Source organism: Macaca fascicularis, chromosome X (genome assembly GCF_037993035.2).
Source record: "Macaca fascicularis isolate 582-1 chromosome X, T2T-MFA8v1.1".
NCBI lineage: Eukaryota > Metazoa > Chordata > Mammalia > Primates > Cercopithecidae > Macaca > Macaca fascicularis.
In genome coordinates this window covers 160,038,992-160,051,392 of record NC_088395.1, presented here as the reverse complement: position 1 = coordinate 160,051,392, position 12,401 = coordinate 160,038,992, and the positions used below count along the sequence as shown (strand labels likewise).

At 51.6% G+C, this 12,401-nt stretch overlaps 1 protein-coding gene across 1 annotated transcript; it reads right to left on the bottom strand.

The window, feature by feature from the left end:
* Nucleotides 1–1,619: 1,619 nt before the first annotated feature.
* TMEM187 (transmembrane protein 187) lies at nucleotides 1,620–12,351 on the bottom strand. The gene is made up of 2 exons (XM_005594959.4): nucleotides 12,267–12,351; nucleotides 1,620–2,947 (listed from the first exon to the last, which is right to left on the bottom strand). Exon 2 carries the CDS (start codon nucleotides 2,741–2,743, stop codon nucleotides 1,958–1,960), a length of 786 nt encoding a protein of 261 aa, XP_005595016.1. The 5' UTR covers nucleotides 2,744–2,947; nucleotides 12,267–12,351; the 3' UTR covers nucleotides 1,620–1,957.
* Between the last annotated feature and the right edge of the window lie 50 nt (nucleotides 12,352–12,401).

Below are 12,401 nucleotides of genomic sequence, written 5' to 3'. Positions count from 1 at the left end.
AAGTAAAATCATGATGAGTGCTTGTAGCTGTGAGATGTGGCATGAACAAAAGGGGGTCCCTACCCTGTCTCTGAGCCCACATGGAAGCCCGCCTTCTCTTCGCCCTCCCTCCAGCCTCTGTGAAGTAAGGGTGGCCTCTCTGGTGATGTGTGCAGCCTCTTCCCTCTTCTAGGGCACGTGGTGCTTTCGAGACAACCTCAAATGGAACCAGGCTTTTTTCTAAGCAGGTGCTGTCCTTGCTCTCCCCTGCCAACCACATGCCCCGCCCCCAGGCCCCAAGCCCTGGGTCAGGCCCTGCCATTTGCCCCAGGTCCTTAACTGGTGGCGATGTGCTCAGCCAGCCAGGACAGAACATCCAGCCCAGGTGCCCAGTTCCAGAAACATCTCAGTCATCACAGCCATGGGCCAAATGCCAACCTTGAGGGCACTGAGCAGGTGCACATGGGTGGCCCATGCTGAGATGCCATTTGGCAGGGATAGGGCATCCTCTCTCCTCTGCCCTCACCTTTGGAGCTGATCACTTCTCCATTTAATTTGTGGGATTAAAGCAGACCCTCCTCAGTACTTAAGGCTCCAGGGACAAGACTATGGAGTCTGGGATGAAGAGCCCATGAGTTAAATGACATTAGCTTTCTTCAGGAGTCCCCTTTACAGGCCAGGCGCAGGGGCTCATGCCTGTAATCCCAGTACTGGGAGGCCAAGGCAGGTGGATCACCTGAGGTCAGGAGTTAGAGACCAGCCTGGCCAACATGATGAAACCCCGTCTCTACCAAAAATACAAAAATTAGCCGGGCATGGTGGTGGGTGCCTGTAATCCCAGCTACTCGGGCAGCTGAGGTAGAAAAATTGCTTGAACCCAGGGGGCAGAGGTTGCAGTGAGCCAATATCACACCACTGCACTCCAGCCTGGGTAACAGAGCAAGACTCTGTCTCGAAAAAAGGAAGTCCCCTTTACAGACCAGATGCCTTCAGATGAAAGGAGGTGAGGCAGGCCTCTAAGTAACATAGTGACCAGCAGGAAGAAGGACTGCCCTGGGAGTAGAGAGGGTGGCATGGAGTCCTCAGTGCTTCTCTGGCTGCAGCCAAGGATGACCCAGCATCCTGACCACAAACTAGAGTCTGGGCCTTGGGCTCGAGGGCTCAAAAACTGTTGCATGAGAAGCACGTGCCACCTCCAGTACCCCGCCTGGCGATATTGTCAGCAGATCAGTTCACAAGGACCTGGGTGACGGGCACATGGGGACTGCTCAGACTGTAGCCACTAAGGACATCTAAGCCACACCCCGGCTCCAAGGGGAGACCCACAAAGCAACTTTCTGTTGAGAGTTCAGCTTTTGACATTTGTGTGTTTCCTCATCTGGACACACCCTGCCTGGTTCCACAGATGATCTGAGGTGATGTGGCTCTCACGTGACCTGCCTACAGTTAACAGTCACAGATGTCATGGAGGTAATTAAGTGATTTCCCCGTCAGTCTGCTGGGCACGTATTTAGTGTGGCTCAGTCTCCCTGAATCCAGCCACCTCTAAGGACACTCACTGGTACCCCACTGACTGGCCTGCCTCGCTGCTGCCAGTCCGCACCCACAGCTGACACCCCAAAGATACTCCAGACGATCGCTCTCTGTCCAACCATGAGCACAAGGGGCTTCTTGGTGTCATTTCCACTCCCCTTGCCAATATTTATTTGGAAACATTTCAAACTACAGGAAAGTTATGAGAATTACATCAGGAACACCCATATCCCTTATGCCAAGATCTTTGCTTTATGTCTTTGAAAGTAAGTTGTCGAGATCACAGCGCTCCATCCCTCCACACCAAAGCCCGTAGCTTCTCAGGAAAGGGCAGTCCTGTGTGATCAGTGCGTATCATCACACGTAGGATGCCCAACACTGGCACCATCTCAGAGTCTGTTTCAATGCCGGGGGTCGTCGGTTTTCAGCAGGTTCTTCCCACAGTTCAATGCGTCTTCCCGCCAGAGGGACAGAATCTTGGGTGAGTGTTGAAATGCGTCAGAAACAAAAACGCAAAGTGGAACTGGAGCACGTCACAGACCTTGGACCAGAAGTGGCCTGTGAGGCGCTGGAAGAGATGCCACCGTGCGAGCTGATGGTCACACAGCTTGAGGACCACAAAGCCCAGGCAAGAGAGCACCCCCAAAGCTAAGTAGGTGGCCGAGGTGGTGCTGCCATAGTGCCTGTGGGTGCGCAGCGCCTGCCCCACAGCGGCCACCACGTGAGCACCCAGTGCGACCTCGAAGCCCCGGGGATGCAGCAGAGCGAGGCCGTAACTGGCCAGGGAGATGCACTCAAGGGAGAGGAACAGCCAGGGCCGCCAGCCGTGGTCTAGGTAGAGGCACCATGCGACAGGCCACGCAAAGATGGGCAGGGTGAGCCACTGGTCCAGCACGGCGGTGCGGCGCCACTGCGTCCACAGGCGCAGCCACTGCACGGGGCCGTAGAGCAGGGCCATGGCTGCGAACACATCCTTCAGGTAGCGGGGACCCGGCCCCACCGCGCCGCCCCTGTGCAGCCAGAATAGCCCTAGTAGCGTGTAGGCCACATTCACCAGTGAGTTGAATGGCATGGCCAGGAAGGCAGGGAGACCAGCCACCGGCGCCTCGGCGTAGTCCTCATAGCCCACTTGCACGGAGACGCTGTCAAAAATGCCTGTGAACACAGCCACAGCACAGAGGCCGCCGGCCACGGCCACGTTCATGAAGGCCTGCCCCCACTCCGGATTCATGTGGAACTGGTGGCCTGACCTGGGGCAGGAGCTTCAGAGAGCAGCCTTCAATAGGCAGCCTCTGCAGAACACTCTGGGCCTCCAAGCTGAGCCAGCAGGAAGAAGCCCCGTGATTTCCGAGGCAGATGCTGCGACCTTGCCCCGAAGGAAGGCAGGAGTCCTGCTGATTGGCTGGCGCCAGCGGAGGAACGTTCTGCCTTTTTCCTTTGTGGTTACAAAAGGAGTGTGGTTAGAAAAGAAACCGTCCCCAGCACCGCCTCCATGTTCCTGACTCCCGGCCTCAGGAGCTACCAACCATATTCACGGGAAGAAGCAAATCAGAGTGAAACCACTGCACACTGGCTCTCTCACGCGTGGTCTCTACAATCCTCTATCGCCCCTTTCTCCTGGCACCTAAGAAAATCCTGCCCCTCGTCCTAGTTTCCTTAAAGCCACTGCATCTACAGACAAGACCTGCCTAGCTCTGTCATTACAACTCAGAACGTGCCTTCCCATGCCGGTGTGTTATAAAAGTGGATGTCTCCAGCCCCGAAGCCCTTTTCACCAAATACCCAGATGAACCAGAGACCATTAGATGGAGCCCGAGCTCTGGCCTCTGACACGAGGTGGGGGAGGGAGGAGGAGAAGAATTCACCGTCTGCCACTCAAGCACCAGGCCGGGAAGCAAGGGGGTGACCTGTAGGCCTCCCAGGCCAGCTTCCCTGGCTCACTCACCTGCCCTCTCCTGAAGTGCCAAGCCCCAAATCACCTGCTTTTCTCAGGCCACCATAAAGCCTTCCGTCTCCTTCAGTCACAGAACCAGAGAGACAATTTAATTATCACTGACTGTCAACTGCTTTGGGACCAGTGGTGCTGTGAGTGAGCCTAGTAGCTGAGAAACACATTAATATGGAAGGGAGAACAGCTTTAATGCTCTGAAAATGACTCCAATCATTAAAGCTCTTCTCCCTTCCATATTAATAAATTTGGCACTCAAGAGGGTGGGCAGGCAGGCGGGTTCAGGGAGAAAGAAGGGTGGGCTCCAGTTCCTGGTCAGCTGATGCCAGACTGTTCAAACCCTGGCTCTCCCACCGACTAACCATGTGATCTTGTACCTTAACTGTCTTGGGCCTCGGTTTGCGCACCTTTTTTTTTTGTTTTTTTTTTTTTGAGACGGAGTCTCATTCTGTTGCCCAGGCTAGAGTGCAGTGGCACAATCTTGGCTCCCTGCAACCTTCACCTCCCAGGTTCAGGTGATTCTCCTGCCTCAGCCTCCCTAGTAGCTGTGATTACAGGCACGCACCACCACGCCCAGCTAACTTTCCTATTTTCAGTAGAGATGGGGTTTCACGACGTTGGCCAGGCTGGTCTTGAACTCCTGACCTCAAGTGATCCACCCGCCTCAGTCTCCCAAAGTGCTGGGATTCACAGGCATGAGCCACCGCGCCCAGCACAGTTAGCTCATCTTTGACCTAACGGCTTAGAAGTTCCAGGCCTGGGAGGGATCTTAGAAACCATCTGTGCCAGCCCCGTCATTTCACAGATAAAGAAACTGAAACTCTAGAAGTTTGACTTGGCTGAAAGTTACAGTGAGGAGGAGCAGAAACCCAGGCATGCCGCCTCCTGGCCCCAGGTGCTCTCTGCTGGCCTCCCTGAAGAAGCACCAGGAGGGCTTCCACGTGGCTTCTTCCTTGCTTTCTGGTGCCATGGCCTGGGTATTTTTATTTAGACATGGAGGTCTTGCTCTGTTGCCCAGGTTGGAGTGCAGTGGCACAATCATAGCTCACTGCAGCCTCTACCTCCTGGGCCCAAGCTATCCTCCTGTCTCAGCCTCCCAAGTAGTTGGGACCAGGTGTATACCACCACCTTGCCCTGCTAATTTTTGTGAAAAAATTTTTGGGGCCAGGCATGGTGGCTCATGCCTGTAATCCCAGCACTTTGGGAGGCTGAGGCGGGCAGATCACGAGGTCAGGAGATCAAGACCATCCTGGCTAACACGATGAAACCCCATCTCTACTAAAAATACAAAAAAATTAGCCGGGCGTGGCAGCGGGCGCCTGTAGTCCCAGGTACTCGGGAGGCTGAGGCAGGAGAATGGCGTGAATCCTGGAGGTGGAGCTTGCAGTGAGCCGAGATCTCGCCACTGCACTCCAGCCTGGGCGACAGAGCGAGACTCCATCTCAAAATAATAATAATAATATAATAATAATAAATAAAAATTAAAAAATTTGTAGAGACAGGGTCTCACTATGTTGCCCAGCCTGGTGTCGAACTCTTGGCCTCAAGTGATCCTCCTGCCTCAGCCTCCCAAAGTCCTGAGATTACAGGAATGAGCCACTGCACCCAGCTAAACCCCTCTTAAGTTGAAAGTCCAGTTCCAATGTTTTCAACTTATGATGGGTTTATCTGGACATTACCCTGTTATACGCCAAAAAGCATATGTAGCTGGGCATGGTGGCTCACATCTATAATCCCAGCAATTTGGAAGGCCAAGGTGAGAGGATTGCTTGAGTCCAGGAGTTTGAGACCAGCCTGGGCAACAAAGTGAGACCCTGTCTCTACACAAAATACATAAAATTAAATTTAAAAAATAAAATAAAAATTAGCTAGGCATGGTGGTGCACCTATAGTCCCAGCTCCTCAGGAGGCTGAGGCAGGAAGATCACTTAAGCCCAGGAGGTGGAGGCTGCAGCGAGCTATGATCATGCCACTGCACTCCAGCCTGGGCCACAGAGCAAGACCCTATCTCAGAAAAAAAAAAAAAAAAAAAAAGCCAGGCGCAGTGGCTCACACGTATAATCCTATAATTCTACCACTTTGGGAGGCCGAGGTGGGTGGATCATCTGAGGTCAGGAGTTTGAGACCAGCCTAGCCAATGTGGTGAAACCCTGTCTCTACCAAAAATACAAAAAAATAAGCCGGGCACAGTGGCTCATGCCTGTAACCCCAACACTTTGGGAGGCTGAGGCAGGCAGATCACTTGAGATCAGGAGTTCCAGACCAGTCTGGCCAACATGATGAAACCCTGTCTCTACAAAAATACAGAAAAAGTAACCAGGCGTGGTGGCGCATGCCTGTAATCCTAGCTACTTGGGAGGCTGAGACGGGAGAATCGCTTGAATTCAGGAGGCAGAGGTTACAGTGAGCCAAGATTGTGCCATTGCACTCCAGCCTGGGCGACACCGTGAGACTTCATCTCAAAAAGCAAAACAAAACAAAACAAAAAATTAGCCAGGCGTGGTGGCACACGCCTGTAATCCCAACTATGCAGGAGGCTGAGACAGGAGAATCGCTTGAACCCAGGAGGCGGAGGTTGCAGTGAGCCGAGATTGTGCCACTGCACTCCAGCCTGGGCGACAGAGCAAGACTTCATCTCAAAAAATAAAACAATTAGCTGGGCGTGGTGGCACACGCCTGTAATCCCAGGTACTCAGGAGGCTGAGGCAGGAGAATTGCTTGAGCCCGGGAGGCAGAGGTTGCAGTGAGCCAAGATCGTGCCACTGCACGCCAGCCTGGGCAACGAGAGTGAAACTCCTTCTCCAAAAAAAAAAAAAAAAGGGGGCCAGGCACAGTGGCTCACGCCTGTAATCCCAGCACTTTGGGTGGCTGAGGTGGATCAATCAGTTGAGGTCAGGAGTTCAAGACCACCCTGGCCAATATGGCAAAACCCCATCTCTATTAAAATACAAAAATTAGCCAGGCATGATGGCTTGCACCTGTAGTTCCAGCTACTTGGGAGGCTGAGGCAGGAGAATCGCTCAAACCCCGGGAGGCAGAGGTTGCAGTGAGCTGAGGTCATGCCACTACACTCCAGCCTGGACCACAGAATGAGACTCCGTTTCCAAAAAAAAAAAAAAAAGGTATCTGTATATGTAGACCACTTAGCACTATTTTATTATTACTTTATTTTATTTTGTTTTGTTTTGTTTTTTGAGACAGACTCTTGCTCTGTTGCCCAGGTTGGAGTGCAGTGGTGTGGTCTTGGCTCAGTGTAACCTCCGCCTCCTGGGTTCAAGTGATTCTCCTGCCTCAGCCTCCTGAGTAGCTGGGATTACAGCTAAAATTAGCCAGGCTAATGTTTGTATTTTTAGTAGAGACGGGGTTTCACCATCTTGGGCAGGCTGGTCTTCAACTCCTGACCTCGTGATCTACCTGCCTCGGCCTCCCAAAGTGCTGGGATCACAGGCATGAGCCACTGTGCCTGGCCTATTTTATTTTTTATTCAGACGCAGTCTTGTACTGTCTGCACTGTTGCCCAGGCTGGAGTGGTATGATCTTGCCTCACTGCAACCTCCACCTCCCGTTTTCAAGGGATTCTCCTGCCTTAGCCTCCTGAGTAGCTGGGATTACAGGCACCCGCCACCACGCCCAGCTAACTTTTTGTATTTTTTTTTTAGTAGAGACATGGTTTTACCACGTTGACCAGGCTGGTCTCGAACTCCTGACCTTGTGATTCACCTGCCCCGGCCTCCCTAAGTGCTGGGATGACAGGTATGAGCCACCACACCTGGCCTATTTTATTTATTTTTTGGGACAGAGTCTCGCTCTGTGGGGCAGGCTGGAGTGCAGTGACAGGATCTCGGCTCACTGCAACCTCCGCCTCCCAGGTTCAAGTGATTCTCCTGCCTCAGCCTCCCAAGTAGCGGGAACTACAGGCGGGAGTCATCAGACCCAGCTAATTTTTGTATTTTAGTAGAGATGAGATTTCGCCATATTGGCTGGGGTGGTCTTGAACTCCTGACCTCAACTGATCCACCGACCTCAGCCTCCCGAAGTGCTGGGATTACAGGCACGAACCACTGTACCCAGCCTATTTTATTATTTTTAATAGCATATAGAGTGACATTTTGATACATGTATATAATGTATAATGATCAAACAAGGTACTTAGCATATCCATCACCTGGAACATTTATCATTTCTTTGTGTTGGGAACATTCCAAATCCTTTCTTATAGTCTTTTGAAAATACACAAGAAATTATAGTTAACAGGGCTCACCCTACAGTGCAGAACAGCAGGATCCATTCATGCTATGAAGCTGGAATTTCGTATTTGTTATCCGACTCCTCCGAATCTTTCCCTACTCTCTAATCTTTCCAGCTTCTGACACCCACTATGCTTCTATTTCCATGAACTTGATTTTTTAAATATTTTACATAAGAATTAGTACATAAAATATTTATCTTTCTGTTCCTGGCTTCTTTCACCTAACATAACGTCCTCTAGGCTCATCCATGTTGCCACAAATAACAAGATTTATCTTATCAGTTTGTTTATTTCTTTGAGACAGGGTCTCGCTCTGTCTCCCAGGCTAAGTGCAGTGGTGTGATTGCAGCTCACTGCAGCCTCCACCTCCCAGGCTCATGTGGTCCTCTGGCTTCAGCCTGCCAGGTAGCTGGGACCACAGGCATGTTACCATGCCTGGCAAATTTTTAAATTTTTTTTGAAAGATAGGGTCTTGCTATATTGCCCAGGCTGGTCTCAAACTCCTAGGCTCAAGCGATCCTGTCACCTTGGCCTCCCAAAGTGCTGGGATTACAGGCGTGAGTTACTGCACCCAGCCAATAGTTTTTTTTTTTTTTTTTTTCCTGAGACAGGGTTTCACTCTGTCACCCAGGCTGGAGTGCAGTGCCACAGTCTCGGCTCACCTCAGCCTCCGCCTCCCGGGTTCAAGCAATTCTCCTGCCTTAGCCTCCTGAGTAGCTGGGATTATAGGCGCCTGCCACCACACCTGGCTAATTTTTGTATTTTAGTAGAGATGGGGTTTCACCATGTTGGCCAGGCTGGTCTCGAACTCCTGATCTCAGGTGATCTGCCCGCCTCGGCCTCCCAAAGTGCTGGGATTACAGGCTTGAAACACCACGCCTGCCAACAGTTTATTTTTAAATGGCTCAATAATATTCCATCATGTGTATATACCACATTTTCTTTACATATCAATCTACTGATGGACACTTAGATTGCTTCCATATCTTAGCTATTATAAGTAGTACAAAGGCACGAATAACCTATATTGGGGAAAGGACAGTCTTTTCAATAAATGGCACTGGGCAAACTGGATAAGCATGTGAAGAAGAATGAAAACTAGACCCCATCTCTCACCACACACAATAACCAACTCAAAACGGATTAAAGACTTCAATGTAAGACCTCAAACTAGAAAGCTACTAGAAGAGGCCACTGCAGTGGCTCACACCTGTAATCCCAGCACTTTGGGAGGTCAAGGCGGGCAGATCACTTAAGGTCAGGAGTTCTAGACCAGCCTGGCCAACACAGTGCAACCCCATCTCTACTAAAAATACAAAAAGTAGCTGGGCGAGGTGGCACACGTCTGTAATACCAGTTACTCGGGGGGGCTGAAGTAGGAGAAATGCCTGAACCCAGGAGGAGGAGGTTGCAGTGAGCCAAGATCACACCACTGCACTCCAGCCTGGGCAACAGAGCAAGACTCTGCCTTAAAAAAAAAAAAAAATTGGGTGTGGTGGCTCACACCTGTAACCCCAGCACATTGGGAGGCTGAGGCGGGCGGATCACCTGAGGTCAGGAGTTCCAGACCAGACTGTCCAACATGGTGAAACTCCATCTCTATTAAAAGTATAAAAATTAGCCGGGGTGGTGGCAGGCGCCTGTAATCCCAGCTACTTGGGAGGCTGAGGCAGGAGAATCGCTTGATCCCAGGAGACTGAGGTTGCAGTGAGCCGCGATTGTGCCACTGTACTCCAGCCTGGGTTTCAGAGTGAGACTCTGTCTCAAAAATAAGTAAGTAAATAAATAAATACATAAAATAAAACTACTAGGAGAAAATGGGGAAATGCTCCAGGATATGGGTCTGGGGAAAGATTTTATGGCTAAGACCCCAAAATCATGGGCAACAAAAACGAAAACAGAAAATGGGAGTAGATTAAAGTAAAAAGCTTTTGCACAGCACAGAAGCAATCAACAATGAAGAGACAATATAGGAGAAAATATTTGCAAACGATTCATGTAAGCACTGTTTAGTTTTGAGGTGCAATGTCCATCTGCCCTACTGCAATTTAGGCCCCAAATGGGTGGGAAAGGGTCTGATTCCTTGCTCTTCCTCAGGTGCCCAGTGAAGCCCTGCTCAATTTCAATTCAATTAAAGTACAAAGCCAGCACCTCTGCTCCCTTTTACCAGTCCTGTTTGCTATTTCACTTCTCAGGCAGGTCCTGGGGCCCACCTGCATCCTCCTGGGCCTCATTCTCAGTCTTCTTGCCTTGGAGTTCCGTTGCTAAGGAGGACCACCAGGCTTGCATGTGGGTGGCCCACTGCCCTCTGAAGCATGGTCTTGCCCCATAGGAACCACAGCCCTCACTATTACTCCATTTGTCCTTGCTTCACACAAGCCTGCCATCTTGCCAGGCGCGGTGGCTCAAGCCTGTAATCCCAGCACTTTGGGAGGCCGAGACGGGCGGATCACGAGGTCAGGAGATCGAGACCATCCTGGCGAACACGGTGAAACCCCGTCTCTACTAAAAAATACAAAAAACTAGCCGGGTGAGGTGGCGGGCGCCTGTAGTCCCAGCTACTCGGGAGGCTGAGGCAGGAGAATGGCGTGAACCTGGGAGACGGAGCTTGTAGTGAGCTGAGATCCGGCCACTGCACTCCAGCCCGGGTGACAGAGCGAGACTCCGTCTCAAAAAAAAAAAAAAAAAAAAAAGCCTGCCATCTCAGCATGGAGCACCCGAACTCCTCCTGCACCCTCCTCCCAGTCAAAAAAGCCTCTGGGTCCAGGAGTGTGCACACAGCAGCCCCAGCATCTTTGCTGAGCAGTCCTGGATGGGATCATGTCTGCCCTGGCTTTCCACCCTTCCATGACCAGCTTCCCATTCCATGCCCTGGATCATGTCCCAAAGTCTTGGCCAGACTTAAAGTGCCATCCCCATCCAGCCCTGTGAGCTCCTCAGGCCCAGCTCTGTCCTGAAAGCCCTTTGCTCACTGCGCCTGGCCACTGCCCTTGACTCAGCTGTTATTTCCTCTCAGGCACTTCCCCATTCAGCTCCTGACTCCAGCTGAGACACCAGCTGAGGCCCCGCCTGATGTCTACAGGTCCTTCCCTGCACCCACCTAGGGCTCCATGGCACCGGTGCTAGCCTGACCCTCCTGCCTGCCAGCAAGCAGGGCGGAGAGCTGGAACAGGAGTCAAACACTGTCAACTTGATCAAGGAGGAACTCCAGGAAAGACATGGAAAGCAACTCCTCTTTCCAGCTGCAGGGGTTCAGTCTACCTGACCCGGGATACAGGCTGACAGTGACAATGTAATCAAAGCACCTGTCCAAGACCCCCAGGAAAACCGAGCTGGTTACCTTATAGCCTAACTTCCCTGTACCTTTGAATTGCTATGATCCTTATTATGTGACACTCAAATCTCATCACAGCTTCCCCCAGCTCCTGGCACGGGAAGGCCAACACCTCAACAGCACTGGCCCCTGGGTCTGGGGTCTTTCAGGGAAGCCCTGGAAAGCCTGACAATCTCCTGGCTAAAGGCCCCAGACTCTCCCGCACACATTTAAACAGCAGGCACTGTCACCTCCAGGCCTTTAGCATTTATGGTTAGTTATGTCCCCCCCGGATGACCTTCCTTGCATTCTGTGGATAAAGGGACATCAATTAACATTAATTTGGCTTCTGGACTGATTCCAGGCAAGGCTCTTGGAAACCAGCAGCTGTTTGTGTGTGTGTGTGTGTGTGGTTTTTTTTTTTTTTTTTGAGACAGGGTCTTGCTCTGTCGCCCAGGCTACAGCAGTGGCGCGATCTCAGCTCACTGCAGCCTTGAACTCCCTGGCTCAAGCCATCCTCTCACTTCAGCGTCCCAAGTAACTGGGACCACAGGCGTGTGCCACCATGCTTCCGGGTCTCGCTATGTTGCCCCGGCTAGGCTCAAGCGATCCTCCCACCTCATCCTTCCAAAGTGTTGGGATTACAGGCATGAGCCAACGCGTCAAGCCTTAGTTTTCTTATTTACATGGGTGGGGGACTTGGGGACATAGAAGTAACTATCCAAGGTCACAAAGAGCAGGTGGTGGCACAGCCAGACAAGCAGGAATTCTTCTCTTTGTCCCTTCTCAAATGGATACTTCCAACTGCATGAACTAAAACACAGAGGATTACAAAATTCATGTAATATGTTGACAGGCGACTTTAAAAATATTGTTGAAAATGTGTGAGACGGTGATATGTGCTTCTTTACTAACGCATTAAATTACAAGGTCTTCCAGCAGGACGCATAACTTCAGTAACTTCAAAGTAATAATTCTGCTCGCCGGTAGATCTGGTAGATCTTGTAATTTAATTGAACCTCTAGACGTTTACAACAAAAGCCACAGGCTCTTACAGGACCTGTCTGTCCAATTCTACTGGCGACTGCCGCTCGCGGGCAGCAGCTTGGGTCCCCGCGCGGCGGCCTGCGCGTGGCAGAGAAGATGCCGCCGCCGCCGCCGCCGCGCCCGGGCGGCCTCCTGGAGGCGGCGGAACGTGGGGGCGAAGCTGGGACCCACCTCCCGGGGCTGCGGTAAGCACTTACAGTATTGGCGCGAAAAGGCCAGCGATCACCATACGGGTATTTCGCCTCACTCGCCTCGCTGAGGAAAATTCAAATCTCCGAAAAGGGCGGACCCAAGCAGCGCCGCTGCGCCTGCGCGCAGGGCGGGACTCGGGG